The sequence below is a fragment of the Danio aesculapii genome, chromosome 20 (genome assembly GCF_903798145.1).
Source record: "Danio aesculapii chromosome 20, fDanAes4.1, whole genome shotgun sequence".
NCBI classification, from domain to species: Eukaryota; Metazoa; Chordata; class Actinopteri; order Cypriniformes; family Danionidae; genus Danio; species Danio aesculapii.
The window spans coordinates 3,380,498-3,403,091 of NC_079454.1; the positions used below are offsets into that span (position 1 = coordinate 3,380,498).

A 22,594-nucleotide genomic window follows, 5' to 3' on the forward strand; every position below is an offset into this window, starting at 1 on the left:
AAGCAGCCGGGAATAAAAGGTGTGTTCAGTTCTCTAGGATCATCAATCATCATCAAACGTGATCAAGAGTGAGTTTCACAAGTTTAAAATGTTTTAAAACAGAGCATGTGTGTAATGAATTACAGCGATTCACTTCAGATTCACTTCATCAGCACAGCCGCATGTCAGAACAATTATAAAGGAAGACACTTCAATCCCGGTTTGTGGACGTTAAATCAGGTTTATTTTGTACATTAATATAAGAGATATCCATACAGCAGTGGAGATTAACCTGTATCATGTCACATATGCGTGGAAAACGAGTGCAAAGCTTAACGCCCTCTCTCTCTCTATTAGTATGTGTGTCTGCGCTATGTGTGTGTGTGTGTGTGTGTGTGTGTGTGTGTGTGTGTGTGTGTGTGTGTGTGTGTGTGTGTGTGTGTGTCTGCGCTATGTGTGTGCGCTATGTGTGGAGATTTCATTTCACTAACAGATTTTGATCCCAATGTACATCCTAATGGACAGACATATTTGAAAAAAATCCTGATCTAAAGCTGGCAATCTTACAAAAGATTTTAAGCTTTGATTAGTAAGTGCAATCCCTCTTTTTTACATACAATCTATCAAATATTGGCAAACATATCAATAAATCTGAATAGAAACATTGTAAATGTGGCTTAGGTCTGTGTCTGGAGTGAAGTGAGACCATGTTGCTTTTCAGCGTATGAGAGTCACATGTCGAGAGTTACTGCCATTTGATTGGATGACAATCGTCCACTCTTATGAACTGTATGCTTTAAATTAGATGAAATACTCAGGAACCACAATACACATGGACTGTGTTGTCATGTGATGTCCATTGTAATGGACACAGGGTCTGAAGGGGTTAATTAATAAAATATTACGTCTCAGAACAATGTTTGTGTCTGTTTTTTTCACGTTTTGTGTAAAATAGCTGTGTAATAAGCAGGATAAAGTACATCCAGGACGGTTGTTTTCTCAGAATAAACCCTTCAGTCCTCTACAACAGTGCTGCGATTCACGTCGGGCGGCTGATAAACCTTCTGGCCTTTATTCTGAGATGACAACCTCCTGGATCTACTTTATCCCTAACACAGCATAGCACAGGAATGTCAAGATTTGACCAATCAGAATCGAGTATTCCAGAGTGCAGGATTTCCTCCTGAAATGTGAGTTTGTTGTGTGCGAGTAGTCTCTGCTGGCCTAACCCTGTGACTGGTCTGCTTCCTCAGAGCCCATGCGGACCCCCAAGAGCTTGAAGATCGCGGAGACGCAGGCACGCTTCATCGCTGTGGACTGGGAGTCTCTGGGCTACAACATCACCCGCTGCCACACCTTCAACGTCACCATCTGCTACCACTACCACAAAACCCCCAATCACAGCAAGGCCGACTGCCTGGAGATGGACCCCAAGGCCCCGCGGCACGTGGTGGGAAACCTGCCACCCAACACCAACGTCAGCCTGAAGATGATCCTGACCAACCCAGAGGGGCGCAAGGAGAGCGATGAGACCCTCATCCAGACCCAGGAGGACGGTACGACATATAAATATACACACACACACACAGCATGTATGAGTACACCATCACAGATCTACTTTCATATTTGGATAGGGTGCTTTTACTAATATATATGTGCATAAGCTAGATTAGTCAGTACTATAGACATAACTGAGGAGCTAATATAAGTACACCTAAATTAATGTAGCTGAAGGATATTAAATAAAATTGTAATAAATCGGGAAAAATGAAGAGAAACATAACAAATCTGATATGTATATAGACATTTTGTAGTTTGTAATTTGTTGTAAAAAATGTTGAATACAAATGTAGTATCTCCTGTTCCTAAAGATGTTCAGAGACCAAACTAAACTGAAGATTACAGCCAGTTACAATTACAACTGTGCTAAAAATAATCGCAAAATAATATATATTTTTTGCTTTTATTGTTTGCTTATTTATTTGTTTGTTTGTTTGCTTTTATTTGCTTGTTTGTTTGATTGTTTATCATTTTGCCTGATTGTTTGCTTGCTTGTTTTGTTTTGTTTTTTGCTTATTTGTTTGTTTTTTGCTTGTTTGTTTGCTTGCTTGTTTGTTTTGCTCGTTTGTTTGTTTGCTTGTTTTTGTTTTTTGCTTGTTTGTTTTTTTTTATTCATTTATTTTTTAGTTTGCTTGCTGTTTTGTTTTTAGTTTGCTTGTTTGTTTGTTTATTTGTTTGTTTGCTTGTTTGTTGTGTTTGTTTGCTTGCTTGTTTTTTGCTTTGTTTGTTTGCTTGTTTGTTTTGTTTATTTGTTTGTTTTTTGCTTTGTTTGTTTGCTTGTTTTGTTTGCTTGTTTTTGTTTGTTGTTTGTTTGTTTGCTTTTTTGTTTTTTGCTTGCTTGCTTGTTTGTTTTTTTCATTGCTGTTTATTCGCTCGCTTGTTTTGTTTATTTGTTTGCTTGTTTGTTTGCTTGCTTGCTTTTTTGCTTATTTGTTTGTTTGCTTGTTTGTTTGCTTGCTTGCTTTTTTGCTTATTTGTTTGTTTGCTTGTTTGTTTTTTTGTTTGGTTTGTTGTTTGCTTCTCTGCTTTTTTTGTTTGTTTGTTTGCTTGCTTGCTTGTTTGTTTTTTTCATTACTGTTTATTCGCTCGCTTGTTTTGTTTATTTGTTTGCTTATTTGTTTGTTTTTTGTTTGGTTTGTTGTTTGCTTGTCTGCTTTTTTTGTTTGTTTGCTTGCTTGCTTGTTTATTTATTTATTTGTTTACTTGTGTGTTTGGTTGGTTGTTTTTTGTTTGCTTGTTTGTTTGTTTGTTTGTTTGTTTGCTTGTTTGTTTTGCTTGCTTGCTTTGTTTTTTACTTATTTATTTACTTGTGTGTTTGGTTGCTTGATGTTTGTCTGTTTGCTTCCTTGTTTTTTTTTTTTTTTTTTTTTTTTGCTTATTTATTTGTTTGTTTGCTTGTTTGTTTGCCTACTTTTTAGCTTGCTTTTTTGTTTGTTTGTTTTGAGTTGTCATCCATCAGTCAGTGTCCACAAAGGTCTGGCATCTCTCCTAAAATGGTGCCGCTCCGCTCATATACAGCACATCCAGATGATGAAGAGCAGCTCTGGCCCATTTACTGTGTTTACATGATTACACTGACAGCTCCAGCCTCTTTCTGCGAGTGGAGGTGCAGATCAAACCCTGTCAGGAATGTATAAATATAACTTGTGTTTTATTCAGCAGATGAGTGAGAGGAATAATTCAGCTCAGGATAAAGGCAGGGATACGTCGAGCACACACACACACACACACCTGACAGTCAGAAGTGGGTTATATTCTGTGGAGATGCTGCTGTGATTTGGTGACACATCTGGGACATGCGCATACACACACACACACCACTCGCACAATTTTGTTTGTCAGCCGCTATGCCAACAGTGTTGCAGCACAATAAAGACCACCGTTAGTGGCTCTATAGGTTGAAGGAGGGCACGCTGTAGGTACAAGTGCGTGTGTGTGTGTGTGTTTCATCATTACAGCCATAATTCCCTGTGTGTGTGTGCGTGTGCGTGCGCGTGTGTGTGAGCGTGTGTGCGCGCATTAGTGCATAAGTGAGTGAGTGTGTGTATGTTTTTATCCACACATATGCAAATGTGTTTTGAGGTGAGCATGTTGTTGTCTGTGTCCTGCCAGTGTGTGTGTTATCTCGTCTCGTCCTCCTTCTTTTGTGTGCTGTTGAAGGCTCTCTTTATCCTTCACAGTAATTTAATAGGCCTGTGCTTGTAATGTGCACAGCCAGGTACAAAACAAGCCCTTTTTTCTTTAAAATTAAAAAGCTCAGATGCAGGTCACAGTTTATGTTGATCAGTAAAAGCCATTTCAGACACTGAAACTGAAGCCTTTCCATCAGAGGAGTTTAGGGGTCCTGAGACTCTTAAACACAGAAACAAAGACATTCAAATATAAGTTTGAGCTCACATTCTGTCAGTCACATTTACATGCTGCCATTGAAACATTTGTACCGCATAAAATTTGGATCAAGTTAGATTTGTTTTTTTTTTTTTTTTTTTTTTTCAGATCCATAGCAAGCTTTTTTTTCTGCAGTGGATTAATTTATATGCATCAGACTCAAAGTTCAGTGGGCAATAATTCTGTGTGTAAGAAATGTCCTAATGGCCTAAGAAAAGTGTTTTTTTTTTTGTGTGTGTGTGTGTGTTTGTGTTTTTGCTTGTTTTTTGCCTGATTGATTCCTTGCTTGCCTGTTTGTTTGCTTGTTTGTTTTGTTTTTTTTGTTTGTTTGTTTGCTTGATTTTTTTTGGCTGTTTGTTCGTTTGTTTGTTTTTTGCTTGTTTGCTGATTTGTACATTTTTTGCTTATTAATTTGTTTGCTTGTTTGTTTTTTAGGTTATTTGTTTGCTAGTTTGTTTGTTTTTTGCTTATTAATGTGTTTGCTTGTTTGCTTTGTTTTTTGCTTATTTGTTTACTTGTTTGTTTGTTTTTTTGTTATTTGTTTGCTAGTTTGTTTGTTTTTTGCTTATTAATGTGTTTGCTTGCTTGCTTTGTTTTTTGCTTATTTGTTTACTTGTTTGTTTGTTTTTTTGTTATTTGTTTGCTAGTTTGTTTGTTTTTTGCTTATTCGTTTGCTTGTTTGCTAGTTTGTTTTTTGCTTATTAATGTGTTTGCTTGCTTTGTTTTTTCTTATTTGTTTGCTTGTTTGATTGTTTTTTGCTTATTAATTTCTTTGCTTTGTTTTTTGTTATTTGTTTGCTAGTTTGTTTGTTTTTTGCTTATTAATTTCTTTGCTTTGTTTTTTGTTATTTGTTTGCTAGTTTGTTTGTTTTTTGCTTATTAATTTGTTTGCTTGTTTGTTTTTTGCCTATTTGTTTGCTTGTTTGTTTATTTGTTTGCTTGTTTGTTTTTTTGCTTGTTTGCTGATTTGTAAGTTTTTTTGCTTATTAATTTGTTTGCTTGTTTGTTTTTTAGGTTATTTGTTTGCTTGTTTGTTTGTTTTTTGCTTATTAATTTGTTTGCTTGTTTGTTTTTTGCCTATTTGTTTACTTGTTTGTTTATTTGTTTGCTTGTTTGTTTGTTTGTTTATTTTTTGCTTGTTTACTGATTTGTAAGTTTTTTTGCTTATTAATTTGTTTGCTTGTTTGTTTTTTGCTTACTTGTTTGCTTGTTTGTTTTTTGCTAATTCTGTTGCTAGTTTGTTTGTTTTTTGCTTATTAATGTGTTTGCGTGCTTGCTTTGTTTTTTGTTATTTGTTTGCTAGTATGTTTGTTTTTTGCTTATTAATTTGTTTCCTTGCTTGTTTGTTTATAAGTTTGCTTGTTTGTTTGTTTTTGCTTAATTGTTTGCTTGTTTATTGTTTTCTTGATTTTTTTTTTTACTTGTTTGTTTTTGCTTTGCTTGTTTTTAGTTGTTTAGGAGAAAAACTACAGAAAAGCACATACAAAAAATGTAGACAGTGTAATGATCTTTAATTTCAATTTGCAGGAGCTGTACAGATGTGTTTTCATACTGTTTTGCTGAAACAGTAATGGAGTTAGAGTCTTTATCTGCAGCAGCAGCAGTAGTGAGTCTCTAATAATTACTGTAGGAGCAGCACTGCTGGAAATGGAGCTCAATATGAACTATTCGGCTACTGTTTTTGCTCTGCTGTCTGTCCAAATGAATCAAACTGAATCATTATTGTTTGTATGATTTATTTGTAAATCTAATATTGCCTTTTGAATTCTTAACAATGTATAAAAAGCACATCAGACTTTACCGCGGAAATAACTCTGGCCCTGGTCTTGTTCTGCACAAGTCAAAAATACACTGTGATGGTGAAAATGATTCATTCTTTTATACTAAAAATCATTACAATATTGAGTAAATATGATGTTTTATGAAGAGTAAATATATATCAAACTCAATTCTTGATGAATATTATAAATTGCACTTAAAGGAAACCTATTAGGCCTTTTTTTCCACAAGATGTAAAACGCATCTCTGATGTCTCAATGGTGTGTATGTGTGTGTGTGTGAAGTTTGAGCTTAACACCACACAAATAATCATTTATAACTCTCTGAAACTGACCCTATTAGGCTTTGAGCCAAATTGTTGTGTTTTGGTGACTGTCGCTTTAAATTCAAATGAGATTGTGCTCTTTACAGAAGAGGGCGGAGCTACAAATGCCTGTGCGTCACCATAGTGGCAGATTCAAAAACTTTAAAAGTGAACGGCTGCTTCCTACTCAGGGCTGTTTATGCTATGAGGGAGAGATGGTCACTAGTGGGCGGGGCTTTCCCCCTCTGATACATGTACAAAGGCAGAATGTCAATCAAAGTGTTTCTGCAGACTGTTTTTATCAAGTCTGATTATAAATAATAGAATAAATCAATGTTTACCATAAGAAGCTGGATATATTCACACACTGCTGACACAACTATGCTTAAACCCTTATAAAAAGGTGCTTGCATATAGGCTTGTGCCGGTATTCGGTAATGCGATAAAGCACGGTAATGAATATGCACGATATTGTTATCGCGGGCACTTCAAAATACCGTGAAAAATAATAGATCCGAATTTATATTCTTAGAACGCGGCCTTAGCTTATTTTCCATCAACCGCTTGAAGAACACTGCGTATATGCTGCGCAGAACTGATGCGCACTCTGATGTAAACAATCCCCACATGTAGAAGCCCTGTGTGTGCAGTGCGCGCTGCCGCTGCCACCGCACTATTAATCCTCACACGCAGGCCATCTGCAGACTGGGCACTTTCCCGGTGGGCCGACGTACTTTTTGGGCCGGGCTGATCATCGTCTTATGATCTGATCGGCCCATAAAGGGCTTAGCAGCCTATCGTTTTTGTTCTGCCTTATTGATTGACGCTGCTGTGATCTGTGACTCTCTGAAAGTAGATGCTTTTTTTTCCCGGACAGACAGACCGGGAGCCGGTCCATGTGACACTCTGCAGCCCATTGGTTCTTTTCGGTATTGACATTGGGCTGGCCCAATCACAAACTCCTATTTTGGACTCCGTGTGAGCGTGCGTCGTTTGTGTGTATTTGTCAAAATAGTCGAGAGTCAGAAGAGAAGAAACGCAAGGGAGGCGCAGAGAAATCGCGGGAAATACACCGGCGTTTCATTTAGCGATTCTGAAAAGTTCTCTGTTCATTCTAGTACACGGCTAAAAACGCAAATCACGTGACCACACACTCTCTGCCCAGAGCTGCAGCCACTAGTTTCCAGCGGGTGAGCATAACCCCAGGTGAGACTGAGTATAGTGCATGTCAGACAGTTCATCTGCTGGATGATCTCATCTCACTATAGTTGTTAACGTGATATTGAATTCATCTTGTTGTCTCTATCTAACAATTCTTATGTCTTTTGAATCACTTGTTCTCAGTTAACTGTTTTGGCTGAGTGCAAAGATAAGCTAATATATTAATTTATGTAACCACATACACTGATTCTGCACATTGACTGATTGCTTACCTTTATCGTTTAAATTTAATGTACGTTATACTGTTATAATGGCCTTTATTGGTTATTAAAACTGATATTCTGCAAAAGAGACAGGGTAAAGTTCATTCTTTTCAATGGAAATGAAAGGAGACAGTTATATTTAAGCCTTGTTTTTGTTATAAATATGCAGTGTGAAGATGATGCTCATAAAAATATGCAGCTACACGAGGCCTGTTTGCTGTCTGTTAATCATAATATCAAAATGAAACAAATTTGACTTATATTATGTTTTCATTGTTTAGATAGTGAAACAGCAAGCAGGATGAGGTGAAAGGTTAAAATGTAACACTGTTCCCTTTGAAGATTTACCCATGCATTAGCAGGCAGTTTTTGTTATGTTTATTATTGAATATAGGCTGAGTGAATAGTGTATTGAATAAGCTAAATTGACTGTAGTGTATGAGTGTGTGTGAATGAGTGTGTATGGGTGGTTTCCAATATTGGGTTGTGGCTGGAAAGGCATCTGCTGCATAAAACATGCTGGAATAGTTGCCAGTTCATTCCACTGTGGCAACCACTGATAATAAGGGACTTATGCGAAGAAAAATAAATGAATGAATAGTGTATTTTTTTAGAACTCAACAAAATATCTTATGGACAGTATACAGAAATTAAATTGAAATTAAAGTTTGTATTTATTTATTTATTTCTATATATGGCTTTTGTGTTTTATAGAATATGATTTGATAAAAATATGGACATGCATAGATAGATAGCATTTTGATTGAATTTAGTGGGCCGCTCTGGCCCAAAATGCCAGGGCCGATTTTTTTGCCCCAGTCCAGCCCTGGTTACACAAAGAAGAAGCATGGCGGAAGGAGGAACGCTGCCGACACTTTATCCCCCTTCAAAAAGGTTAAAGTCAGAAGTTTGGAAATATTTTGGGTTCCAAAAAAAATGCAGAGGGATTACGAAGACGGTTTCCCTTTTGCACATTCACTTTGATATAATTGCTCAAGTTTACTTTTATATTGTGTATTGTTTTATTTATATTTATTTGTATTTAAATGTTGAAGTACTTTTAGTTAATTAAAAAGTTATTAAAGTTTTTGTTATTGAAGTTTTTTTGTGTTTTTTACCTGTTTCTCTAGTAAAATTACAATATCGTGATAATACCGTATACCGTGATAAAAGCTCAATCAATTAATCGCAGCATGAAAATGTGATCCCGGCACATGCTACTTGCATAATGGGTCCTCCTCAAACTATTTATATAATGTAAAAACTTAATTTGAACAATATGACTCTCAAATGATTCTCTGGCTGATAAGTGGTAATCTGCACTGTGTGTTTATCAGTAATTATTGTACAGCTCTGGTCATTCTGTAGGTCATAGCTGTCACAGCACTATATCCTGCATTATCTTATATGTTTGAGTGTGTGTTTCTTGTGCTGTAGTTCCGGGCCGGTTCCCAAGGAGTTTGTGCGAGCGACACCGTCTGAGGATAAGATCTCTCTGCAGTGGAAAGAGCCTCTGGAGCCCAACGGCATAATAACACAGTATGAGGTAATGCTAGTGCTAACAGATCATCTGTTTCCATGTGCAAACCTGATATATTTAACCCATTATACAAAGGTTATGTTGGTAACTGATGCATGTGGTTCAGTGCATTGTGGATAAGCACACAAATCAGTGTACACTTGATACCCTAATGAAATAATACTTAAATACTCCAATTATACTGTCAACATTTATTTTAGACACATTCTGAACAAATCAGTTGAATCATTGAGTTGTTTATTGGAGATTCACTCTGAACAGATCATTTGAACCAGTGAGTTATTTACTAGGAACTCACTCTGAACAGATCATTTGAATCAGTGAGTTGTTTATTAGAGTCTCTCTCTAAACAGATCATTTGAATCAGTGAGTTGTGTACTAGAACCTCACTCTGAACAGATCATTTGAATTAGTGAGTTGTTTACTAGAACCTCACTCTGAACAGCACATTTGAATCAGTGAGTTGTTTACTGGAGAATCACTCTGAACAGATCATTTGAATCAGTGAGTTGTTTACTGGAGAATCACTCTGAACAGATCATTTGAATTAATGAGTTGTTTACTGGAGAATCTCTCTGAACAGACCATTTGGATCAGTGAGTTGTTTAATAGAGAATCACTGAACAGATCATTTGAATCAGTGAGTTGTCTATTAGAGTCTCTCTCTGAACAGATCATTTGAATCAGTGAGTTGTTTACTGGAGACTCATTCTGAACAGATCATTTGAATCAGTGTTTGAATCACTGAATCAGTTGTTTACTGAAGACTCACTCTGAATGTATTATATAATTAGTTTTGTTGGCATAAATTCCTGCAAGCTGGTTCATTGGATGGTAGACAAAGCCTATTTATTATTTATGTCCCTGTATGTAATGTAATGTACAGTGTGTCCCTGTATAGTCTTCTGAATGTGTTGTTATTTAGTGGTGTGTGTGTGTGTGCTGTCTCCAGATCAGCTACAGCAGTGTGCACTCCTTCGACCCGTCCGTCCCGCTGCTGCGTCCCCCACTACTGGTGTCTCTGCCCTGGAACATGTCCCGCTACAACTTCACTCTGCTTCACCCTGGCACAACATACCAGTTTCTGATCCGCGCCAGCACCAGCAAGGGCTTCGGACCCCCCACCACACTCAACGTCACCACCAACATATCAGGTACATCACTGCAAAACTCATTTCTAGTACAAATACAGCGGGGGAAATAAGTATTGAACGCGCCATGTGTTTTCCAGGGAATAATGTTTCTAAAGGAGCTGTTGACGTGGAATTGAACCTGATTTTGGTAAAAACCCAAACAATACAAACCTAAAAATAAAACCAAACAAAACAAATCTGAAAAATGAGTTCTGCGTAAAAATAGTGGAATGACAGAAAGAGAAAGTAGTACTTCAGGGTTTCTGAAGAGAGACTACTGAGAGTCTTCAGCTGCCAGGACTGGAACCGGTTGTGTGTGTGCTGCATGACTGGGTGTTGTAGTCCATAACATGGCGGATTTGTAGTTCATGTGAATGTGAGTGTATTTACCAGCGATCTCTGGTTGTTAGATCGCTGGTGATCGTGACATTATCCAGAGTCGTTGTAAAAATAACAGGCAGATGGTCACTAGGCAGGCAGCAGACAGGAATAAAACAAACAAACAAACAAACTAGGCGAGGATCAAAAACACGGCAAAGCAAGACAAAGGAAACGCATTGTAATGTCACTATAACAGATAACAAAACTCAGCCATGAGGTCTCAAAAGTGAGCCGTATATGTGTGTGTGTAATCAGTACTTCAGCAACATCAGCTGTGCGTTTGCAATCAGTCAGGATACGGAACCGGTTGTGTGTGTGTGTGTTGCATGACTGGGTGTTTGTAGTCCCATAACGTGACGGATTTGTAGTTTATGTGAATGTGAGAGTATTTCTCAGCGATCTCTGGTGATCGTCACAGTATGCTCTTTTTTTTTTTTCTTAAAGAGGACTGAGCAACAAATGCCTGTGCGTCACCATGTTGGTGTCAGTGTGTACGAATGCGTCAGTCTATAGAGACTCCTGTTGCTGTTCATTTGTGCTTCATCTAAAACTCCACATCTATAATCCTCTTAGTCTATGCTGACATTATCTTCAGCAGCTCAAACACTCTAATGGCTAATGGATGGCTGCTTCTCACTCAGGGCTGTTTATGCTAATGAGGGAGAGATAGTCACTAGTGGGCGGGGCTTTCCCCCTATGATCAGGGGGAGAATGTCAATCAAAGAATTCATTCATGTTTACTATTAGAGACTGGATATTTACACACACTGCTGACACACCTGTGTCTAAACTCCTCATAAACGTGCTGTTTGCATAATTAGTCACCTTTAATGCTAATTAACTCTATTGATTTACATTTCCACCGTGCAATCAGTTTGTATTTGAACACTCTGATTGCCAAAAGGCCGCTGGTAGTGATGATGTTTTCTGTAAAGGAAACGAGGATGTTTGTTTGTTTGTTTGTTTTAATTTGCGGCTGCTCTCGCGATGATGTTAAATTAGAGGCAGCATTGAGCGTAATCAGCTGGATTGGATGTAAAAGCTCTTTGATAAGCAGAGATGAGGAGCGTAACCTCGTCAGCTCGTCCCGCAGGCAGCGCTCTCAGATTAAACACAGCCACCATCAGCACAAATATGATTTTCTAGCATTCGCAAATCCATCACTTCACATTTGTTAGAGTGTAGGTGGAGCCGCCAAACACCACTGAAGAATTCCTGCTTTTCAGACGCAGCAGAAAGACAAGTTGAGGAACACTTCATTATGTAAAGTGAACTTGGAGAGATTTGTTTGTGTGCTTTGTGTGTGTGAGTGTGTGTGTGTGCTTAATTGTACTAGTATCAGATTTGTCTGTTGCATCTTTTCTAGTTTGCTTGTCTGTTTTTTTGTAAGCTGGTACAAAACTACATTATATTACACTACCTGACAAAAGGCTTGTCGTCGATCTCAGTTTTAACAGCAACAAATACTAACTTGACTTCTAGCTGATCATTGTGAAATATGTCATAAAGGTCGATTTTACTGATGAATCATCTGTTGAGCTGAGCTGCATCCCAATCGTCACCAATACTGCAGAAGACCTACTGGAACCCGCATGGAGCCAAGATTCTCATAGAAATCAGTCAAGTTTGGTGAGGGGAAAATCATGGTTTGGGGTTACATTCAGCGTGGGTCGTGCGAGAGATCTGCAGAGTGGACGGCAACATCAACAGCCTGAGGTGTCAAGACATTTGTGCTGCCCATTATATTACAAATCTTTTGGGAGGGCAAATTCTTCAGCAGGACAGCGCTCCTTCTCATACTTCAGCCTCCACATCAAAGCTCCAGAAAGCAAAGAAGGTCAAGGTGCTCCAGGATTGGCAAGCCCAGTCACCAGATTTGAACATTATTGAGCATGTCTGGGGTAAGACGTAGGAGGATGCATTGAAGATGAACCCAAAGAGTCTTGATGAACTCTGGGAGTCCTGCAAGAAGGCTTTCTTTGCCATTCCAGATGACTTTATTAATCAGTGATTTGAGTCATTCAGAGATGTATGGATGCAGTCCTCCAAGCTCATGATGGAGTCAGACACAATATTCATTCTGTTTCCACTGCAGCATGACCACATATTCTATACTGGACATTACTGAAGGTTCAGTGAGCAGACTTTTGTCTAAGTAAAGTCAGACCTTACTGTCCTAATGAAATCATTAATAATCAAGGCATGATCGTATTTTATTTAGGTCAAATAAGCTTCATCTAGAGGCTTTTGCCTTTCATATAAGCCACTTCTGATACCAAATGATCAACTAGAAGTCAAGTTAATATTTGTTGTTCCTAAAACTTGGATAAGCAACAAGACTTTTGTCAGGTAGTGTATAATAGTAACATTTTTGTAAATGTTATAAGTAATTATAGATATTAAATTAAAGCAAAAAAGTCACTTTTCAGCTAAATTAAATTAAATATATTTTAGTATATGTACTACAATGCATTTAATAAATTATGACATAAACATAAAAAAGCTGAAAATATAAAAAAACAACACTAGATTACTAAAATGAAAAATGAAAATCTAAAAAGAAAAGCTTATTCTAAATACTAATAAATATTTTAAAAGGCATTTCAGGTGCGCAATAATTAAAGAATAAATAAAAATTTAATTTAAACAAAATTATTCATATTTAACTAAATATTTTGAATTAAAATGATGAAATCAACTCAACTTAATTTATTTATAAAACTCTTTCAGCAGCACACGTGAGACCAGAGTGCTGTACGGAAAAGCAAAACATCATAAAAGAAAAGAGAAAATCTTAAAAATATTGAAAATATGTCAAAACTATGATAGAATAAATAAAGTAACATGTTAAATGGCATAACTGCAGTTTTTTATCAGTTTTGATTTGTGTTTGCAAGATTGAGTTTGTTACATGATTGTTCATTGTGAAGGATCTATATTTCATTATGATTTTTTTCATGATTTTTTGTGTGTGTGTGTGTGTGTGTAGCCCCGACGCTGGAGGAGTATGATGGGTCAGAGGCATCCCTGAACGAGACGGCCACCACCATCACTGTCCTGCTGAAGCCTGCGCAGGCTAAAGGAGCACCCATCAGGTGTGTGTGTGTGTCTCTAGGTGTGTGTATGTGTCTGTGTATATGTGTGTGTATATACTGTATGTCTGTGTGTGTCTGAGTGTCTGCTTCATTAGTGTTTTCAGTGTGCTGTAATGAGCCTCTGCTGCTGCTGGAGTTACTGATTCTCTTCCTCCACATTCCTGCTCAAAGATCCCTGAGTCCACATCCTCCTCTTCCTCTTCTCCTCTCCGTCTGCATGCTTTGAGTTTCTGAGTTCGAAAACACTTTCAGTAATTCAGCCATCATTGTGACAGACTCATTCCTACACACGCAGATGGAGGAGGAGGAAAACACACTCACCTCTATGCTGTTTATTTACTGGAGCGGGAGAAATGCAGAAAAATAGAAAAACAGCAGATGCGGATGTAAAGCAGTGGGGCCTGTGCATCTCTATACACTAATTATTATTAGTGTGTTATTTGGAACAGTTACTTAAGCTTTTAGGTCATTTAGATATTTTTCATATATTTGATACATCAAGCATTCATAGCTCATGTACATCAAAATTATTCAACTTCCTTTAAAATGTTTTATTCTTTTACTAAATATTTACTCAATGATTGAAATTTTTCCAGGAGGGCTAATAAATCTGACTTCAACTGTAGTTGTACTCATGCCTATGTTTTTGAGCAATAATATTTGGTGCAGGTGCCCTCATAGTATGTATGTTTGGTCTGGCAATATGATGCTGCTGAGATGTGAAAGCTGAGGGTGTTCAGCTGCTGGTAAACCTCTCGTGTTGTGTCCGTCCTCCACAGTGCCTATCAGATAGTGGTGAAGGAGATCAACCCTCATCGCGGGCGCCGTGAGGCCAGTGGAGGCGAGTGTTACCGGGAGCCAGTGTCCTATCAGAACGCCGTCAGCTCCGGCCTGCCTTATTACTTTGCTGCAGAGATTCCTCCCAGAAATCTGCAGGAAACCGCTGCCTTTTACTGTAGGGAGACAACAAAACCTACCACGGCTACTGGAACGCTCCTCTCGCACCCCCGCAAAGACTACAACATCTACTTCCAGGCAGTCAGCCGAGTGGAGAAGGTCAGTGTGGAGATCAGTGCTTGTGCTGCCTCAGACCATCTGGTGTACTGTACTTACCTTTGAATTACATATTAAGCTATGATTGTTATACTAGTATCAGGGTCTAGTATCAAATTGAATGTTGGAGGATTCTGTTGTTTAAAACTACCCATACCACTAAGCTTGTCCTTAACCTTAACCAGCCCTTAACCTTACCTATACTACTAAACCTGTCCCTAACCAACCTTTAAACCTATCTATACCATGGAACCTGTCTCTAACCAACCTTAAACTACCAATACCACTGAACCTGTTTCTAACCAACCCTTAAACTACCCATACCTCTAAACCTGTCCTCAACTTCAACCAGCCCTTAACCTTACCAATACTACTAAACCTGTCCCTAACCAACCTTTAAGCCTACCCATACCACTAAACCTGTATCTGACCAACCCTTAAACTACCCATACTACTAAACCTGTCCTTAACCTTAACCAGCCCCTAACCTTACCCATACTACTAACCTGTCCTAAACAACCTTAAATTATCCATACCTCTAAACATGTCCTTAACTTCAACCAGCCCTTAACCTTACCCATACTACTAAACCTGTCTCTAGCCAACCTTTAAACCTACCCATACCACTAAACCTGTCTCTGTCCAACCCTTAAACTACCCATACCTCTAAACCTGTCCTTAACCTCAACCAGCCCTTACTTTACCCATACTTTTAAACCTTCTTCTAACCAACCATTAAATCTACCTATAACACTTAATCTGTCTCTGACCAACACTTAACTACCTATACCTCAAAACCTTGCCCTTGACTTTAACCAGCCTTAACCTTACTTATACTACTAAGCCTGTCCCTAACCAACCTTTAAAACCTACCCATACCACTAAACCTGTCTCTATCCAACCCTCAAAATACCTATATCTCTAAACCTGTCCTTAAACATAAACCTACCCTTAACCTTACCCATACTACTAAGCCTATCCCTAAGCAACATTTAAATCTACCTATACCTCTAAACCTGTCTCTAACCAACCCTTAACTACCCATACCTCTAAGCCTGTCCTTAAACTTAACCAGCCCTTAACCTTACATATACTGCTAAACATGTCCCTAACCAACCTTCAAACCTACCCATACCTCAGATCCTGTCCCAAACCTACCTATACTACTGCATCTGTCTCTAATCAACCCTTAAACTACCCTCACCACTAAACCTGTCCTTAATCTCAACCATCCCTTAACCTTAGCCATACTACTAAAACTGTCCCTAACCAACATTTAAAAACCTAACCCATGCCTCCAAACCTGTCCTCTAACCAACCCTTAAATGAACTACCCATACCTCTAAACCTGTCCTTAACCAAACCTTAACCTTTACCATTCCACTAAACCTGTCCCTATACAACTCTTAATCTACCCATACTATTAAGTGTGTAAAGGTTATGCTCTGCTGATCATAGAGTTGTTAAGATTAACTACAGCTTATTGTTGTTTTTTTCTCCTTCAGGAGAGTAAAACGCAGTGTTTGAAACTGGCCTTTAAAGGTAAGAGCCCCCCCCCCCCCCCCCCCCTCTCTCTCTTCTCTGTGATGATGTAAGAGTGTGTTCATTTCTGTCATGTCTGTGATTTGGTGTTTTATGAGCTCTCAGCACAGTTATAAAGGCACAGTTAAGTGTACGCTGCAGGAGTGTTGTTCTAGAAGAGGCAAAGCTTGACCAGCCCATTACAACTGACCCGTTACATAAGCACTACAGCTTATGCGAGTTTATGCAAGCATGACAAATATGGATATAATTAGTATTGTCATCATTTAAATGCACTGAATGGTTAAACATTCCTTTGTCTTCCTGGTCCTCTAGTGAGCCAAATCTCAGAACTGTCCCTTGGCGTGACTGTCCTCAAGCATAGTTCAATAAATACTCTTGATGGGAGAGCGGCATGGGAAAGTTAGGTTACTCTGCTGGAAAAGGTTTTAGTGAGGCCAGCAGGGGGCACTCACCTGTGGTCCTGTGTGGGGTCGTAATGCCCCAAGTATAGTGAAGGAGACTCTATACTGTCTAAATAAGCACCGTCTTTGGATGAAGGTTTTAAACTGAGGTCCTGATGCCTTTTGGTTGTTAAAAATCCCAAGATGTACATTAGAAAACAGTCTCGAACAATCCCGGCCCAATTTGCCCAATGGCCTTTTTCTATCATGACCTCCAAATCTATCCCCATATCATCATTTTCTCCATCACTCTGTCTCCTCGCCACCAATAAGCTGGTCTGTAGTGTGCAGTCTGGTGCAATATGGCTGCCATATCATCATCCAGGTGGAGCACATGGGAAACCTAGGTTTCTTTTGGAAGATGTGTTAGAGAGGCCAGCAGGGGGCACTTACCTGCAGTTGTAACACCTCAGTATCGTGAAGGAGACTCTATACTGTTCAGTGGGCGCTGAATATATATATTCAGCGCCCATATTAGCCCTCCTGTATATATATGTATATGTATATATATGTATATGTATATATATGTATATATATATGTATATGTGTATATATATGTGTGTATATATATGTGTATATGTGTATATATATATTATATATATATTATATATTATATATATTGTGTGTGTATATATATATATATATATATATGTATATATATATGTGTGTATGTACATGTGTGTATGTTATATATATATATGTGTGTGTATTATTTATATATATATATATATATATATATTATTATGTGTGTGTGTGTGTGTATATAGATATATATATACACATATATATATATATATATATATATATATATATATATATATATTATATATATATATATATATATATATGTGTATATATATATGTTATGTATTATGTATATGTGTGTGTATGTGTATATATATATATGTGTGTATGTGATATATATTATATATATATATATATATATATATATATATATTTGTTTAAAAAATGAACTATTCATTATAACACAATAAACACAAGCCACAGTAGCACACAACGGATGTACAGTAGGACAGTGCACATCCTTCACAATACTAACCATAAAAAATACACAAAGTTAATAAAAATAAATAATTCAATGAACAATTAGGGGGCGTCACATGTTAACCTTTATAATGTAGTAGCCCCATGAAGTTTTAATGTAGGATAGCAAAGGTTGCCAGACCCTGTATTTATGTGAATTATGTGAAGTGAGATTTTTTTGCTTATTTCTTTACCCTAGGGTTTTCGCTCAGGCCAGTAAGGCTTTAATGAAGTAAAATGTGATTTACTCTACAGTTTCTCAGCATTGGAATTCTGCATGAATTATGATTATAGAATATCTATCTTGATGTAGTTGTGTACTAATGATAATGATGTTGGTAAGGGATGTAGAGAGAGGGCTGGCGGTAATAACGCTCACTTCTGATTACACGTAAAACAAAGCATTGCCTCTCACGATTACAGTAATAAATACAGCTAATAAAATAAAGGAAGAATAATCCGTCCCTAATGTAACACAAGCCTTAAAGGTGCTTTACATTACATCTGATCATGTGATTTGATTACGGTTAGAGTTTTAGTCTTTTCCTCAAAGGTTTATTTTAGTACATATGAAGAGTTCAGATGCAAAAGCCGCTAAACGCCACTTTTGCCAAAAATGAGATAATGACGATTGAGTGAATGCTTTAGGCACGCAGTACACCATCAACAAATAGATTTGCTTCAAATCATCCAAATCCAGCGTCAGCGCATTCACAAATAACAGTTTGTATGCAAAAGCCGCTAAACGCCACTTGCCTTTGACAGGTGAAGCCGCTGTATCCTGAGAACCAATCAAAAGGCACGAATTGAATCATATGTTTTAATGTAGCAGCAGCGCGCTGATGTGCCGGCTTTTATGAGGAGAACCGTTTCATTCCACTTTCGATTAAGATTTTAAAAGACAGAGTTTTGATGAACTAGATGAGCCTGTCCGACTGTCAGTGAATGGCAAATGAAAACGTCCCATACCTCAAAACTCTGTGCATTATAGGAAACAGAAAACACACTGTGCAGTCGGAAGTGTAGCATGCATTCATAACTTTTGTTTGCGCAGCGACGCTTCTTTGAATGAGTCTGATTTACTATACATTAAACGGCAACTGCATTTCACGAAAGACAGAGGTAAGATGCCGTTCTTTTATCCCACGTGGATGCTATGAGGATAAACAAGAGACCAAGACCTTAAGTATGGTGAGACTGAATGAATGACAGCTTATAATATTGTCTGAGAGGCATCCCCTTTTTGCCCAGTAGGCCTACCGTGTGTTTTATTTGCCAATTTAAGCTATTTTAAAAAGATAAATATACTGTATAACACTATACATTATTTATATGACTTCATAATACCCATACATCTGATGAGCTTTTTATATTAATGGACAATGCACAGATATTGATGTTTCACAATGTTTTTACACTACATTATCTGAATCTACCAAGCTTAGTTTACAATATTTACAATGTTTACCTTACTCTACTTACATTAAATCTAAATCCCAGATATCAGAAAGAACAACAGATTGTTAGGATTTAATTAATGTCAGTTTTAATGTTATTGATTAATGCATTTGACAGATTTCATTCATTCATTTTCCTTCTGCTTTTTCCCTGGTTTATCACAGCGGAATGAACCGCCACTTACTCGACAGATTTATCTATTTTTAATTTTAGGTGTTTAATGTTTGGTAAAATAATTTATAATTGCATCATGATTTTCAACTAATTACAATGTCTTGTCTCAATAGGTGGATTTAGAGGTTTTTGCAAAAAAAAAGCACTAGTGGATTTAGCTGGTTTTGACGCAAAAGAAAATCTACCTTGTTAAAAAACAATGAATTGTCTAAAGTGACATTTTTGAACAAAAGGTATTTTATTTACCAGCTAATAACCTTATCATTACATATCATACTTATCATTACGGAAATGCTTGAAGTTTCTGCCAACCCGACTCTTCACCATAACTTTTCAATCCAGATGGATGGGGCAACCATTACTGCATCCAAAATGGTAAAAAGCCTTGGAGTAACGATTGATGACCAACTAAACTTCTCTGAGCACATTTCTAGAACTGCTCGATCTTGCAGATTCGCACTCTATAACATCAGAAAGGTTCGACCCTTCCTATCTGAACATGCAGCTTAACTCATTGTTCAAGCTCTTGTTCTCTCCAAACTGGATTATTGCAACTCTCTGCTAGCCGGGCTTCCAGCTAATTCTATCAAACCTCTTCAGCTGCTTCAGAACGCAGCAGCACGAGTGGTCTTTGATGAACCCAAAAGAGCACATGTCACTCCGCTACTCACCCGTTTGCACTGGCTGCCAGTTGCTGCTCGCATCAAATTCAAAGCTCTGATGTTTGCTTACAAAGCGACCTCTGGCTTTGCTCCTTCTTATCTGCTCTCACTTCTGCAGATTTATGTGCCCTCCAGAAACTTGCGTTCTGTGAATGAACGTCACCTCGTGGTTCCATCCTTAAGAGGGAGGAAATCACTTTCCCGAACTCTCACATTCAATCTGCCCAGTTGGTGGAATGAACTCCCTAACTGCATCAGAACGGCAGAGTCACTTGCTGTCTTCAAGAAACGACTAAAAACGCAACTATTTAGTCTCCACTTTCCTTCCTAATCTGTAACTGCCTCTCTGGCTATACTACTAACTGTACTCTCTCTCAAAAAAAAAAAAAACACCTGAAACTTGTCTATAGCACTTGTTCACTGTTGCTCTTATAGTTGTGTAAATTGCTTCCTTGTCCTCATTTGTAAGTCGCTTTGGATAAAAGCGTCTGCTAAATGACTAAATGTAAATGTAATACATATAAACTGAAAGATCTGAACCTAATCATAGGAGCCTGATAGAAAATATTCATTTACACAAGAGTTCAGATGGATTTAGAGGGTTTTGTGCTAACGTTTGGACAAAAAGCTCCTGAGCCATTTTTATTCCTCAACACACTATTGGTTTCTATTTTTGTATAATAATTATGGTTTGGTTTCCTGAAACATGATGTGAGACGGTGTTTGAATAGCAGCACTAACATTTTCTATCGATTGTTTGAGCCATAGAGGTGTTTGTATATATCAAAGGGGTCAGTTCATGGTTAGACCGTAATCATAAATCGGTGTAGTTTGCCCACGTTTTTGTCCTGCCAGCGATACACTGGTGTGTTTATATTGCGTGTGTGTGCGCTGTTGTGGTAATGACAGAACAGAAAGCACCTTCGGTCGTGTCTCGTCTGAGTTATTGCATATTATTTCCCCCTCTGGCTCTTCATTAATTGTTTTTCAGCAGGAAATCGAATGATAAAAGTCTGCCCGAGGCTCAGAGCGGTCCCAGAACGGATTAGATGTAGCCCACGTCATGTGTTGTTTAGCAACAAAAATACATTTTTGTTTTTAAGCGTGGAATTTTATCTCCGAAATGGACGTAATCCAATTTCCATTGAATGGCTCCCAGTGTTTCTCTCTCAGATCAGCCTCATAAGAGCTGACAGGAACACAAGTGTTCTGGCAGGGGCGAAATTTGGTGTCTGAACCAATACAAGCCTGCATCTAAAACCGCACAGCGGCGCGATTAATCACCTTTCACCCGGGTGTCAAAGCTGATTGCGGGACGTCCTGCTGGAGGCTGCTGCTCCGACTTTCTGAAACACAGAAGCTACATGGACTGCTTTGGTTCAGCTTACTGTTCAGTGCTTTCAACCAACAACTCAAAATGTGTTTATTTAATCTGATAAGAATAGCTCCTTATTGGATCGTTTCCAAAATAGCCAACCGTACCCTACCGCTTTTTGTAAGGTTACTTAGTAGAACTGCCGAAAGCTGATTGGTTTACATAGGGTCATCGCTTGAGCATGGTGTAAGGGTAACAATAACACCTCTGCCTTCTCGTGAACGTGTACAAGAAAGACATACAGTTGAAGTCAGAATTATTAGCCCCCCTGTTGATTTATTTTTCTTTTTTAAATATTTCCCAAATAATGTTTAACAGAGCAGGGAAATTTTCACAGTATGTCTGATAATATTTTTTCTTCCGGAGAAAGTCGTATTTGTTTTATTCATACTAAAATAAAGGCAGTTTTAAATTTTTTTAAACACCATTTTAAGGTCAATATTATTAGCCATTTTAAGCTATATATTTTTTAATAATCTACAGAACAAACCATCATTATACAATAACTTGCCTAATTACCCTAACCTGCCTAGTTAACCTAATTAACCTAGTTAAGCCTTTAAATGTCACTTTAAGCTGTATAGAAGTGTCTTGAAGAATATCTAGTCTAATATTATTTACTGTCATCATGACAAATATAAAATAAATCAGTTATTAGAGATGAGTTATCAGAAATGTTGAAAAAATTTTCTTTTCGTTAAACAGAAATTGGGGAAAAAATAAACAGGGGGGCTGTAGAGGCTAAGCCTATTGCTTGAAGCCCCTGAGATGTTGTTAGACAGGCACCCAGATGACGCACGCTGTCCTTTAGCTGATGAAGTGTACACGCAATGAACAGTCTTACTTGTTTCCATGAGTATTTAGGTTTATTGCAGTTGCAAACTCCAATAATTCACAAATTTCCTTCCAGGTAAGTTTTCCGTTTCAAATTAAACTGCCTCATATCGTGACTTGCAGGCCAAAAGCGTGAATGAATGTGGTGCGTTCGTTTTTTGTGTGTGATGCGTGTATTTGTGAATGTGTGGGTCAAAACTGCATGTGCTCCCTTCCGTCTAGCAACACTTTGTTACCTAATATTCGTCTCCACTTATAAAGCCTGTTTAAAGAGCACCACCTTGTGGAGCAATGGACTTTGCCAAATGGCTTCCTACAGGGGCTAATACTTCTGAATTCAAACTGTATATCTGAATGTATAACAAAATGTACCCTAAGTAATGAGTATTTCATTTACAAAAATGTAAACAGCACACCGATTGGATC

At 37.8% G+C, this 22,594-nt stretch overlaps 1 protein-coding gene across 1 annotated transcript in view; it reads left to right on the plus strand.

Annotated features, from left to right (window-relative positions):
* ptprk (protein tyrosine phosphatase receptor type K) overlaps positions 1 to 22,594 on the plus strand; it is a 344,134-nt gene that overhangs the window by 233,511 nt on the left and 88,029 nt on the right. The window contains 9 exon segments of the mRNA XM_056481373.1: positions 1,233 to 1,533; positions 8,869 to 8,980; positions 9,927 to 10,128; positions 13,478 to 13,583; positions 14,363 to 14,540; positions 14,543 to 14,587; positions 14,589 to 14,639; positions 16,142 to 16,178; positions 16,947 to 17,022. Of these exon segments, the coding sequence (XP_056337348.1) occupies positions 1,233 to 1,533; positions 8,869 to 8,980; positions 9,927 to 10,128; positions 13,478 to 13,583; positions 14,363 to 14,540; positions 14,543 to 14,587; positions 14,589 to 14,639; positions 16,142 to 16,178; positions 16,947 to 17,022 (1,108 nt within the window).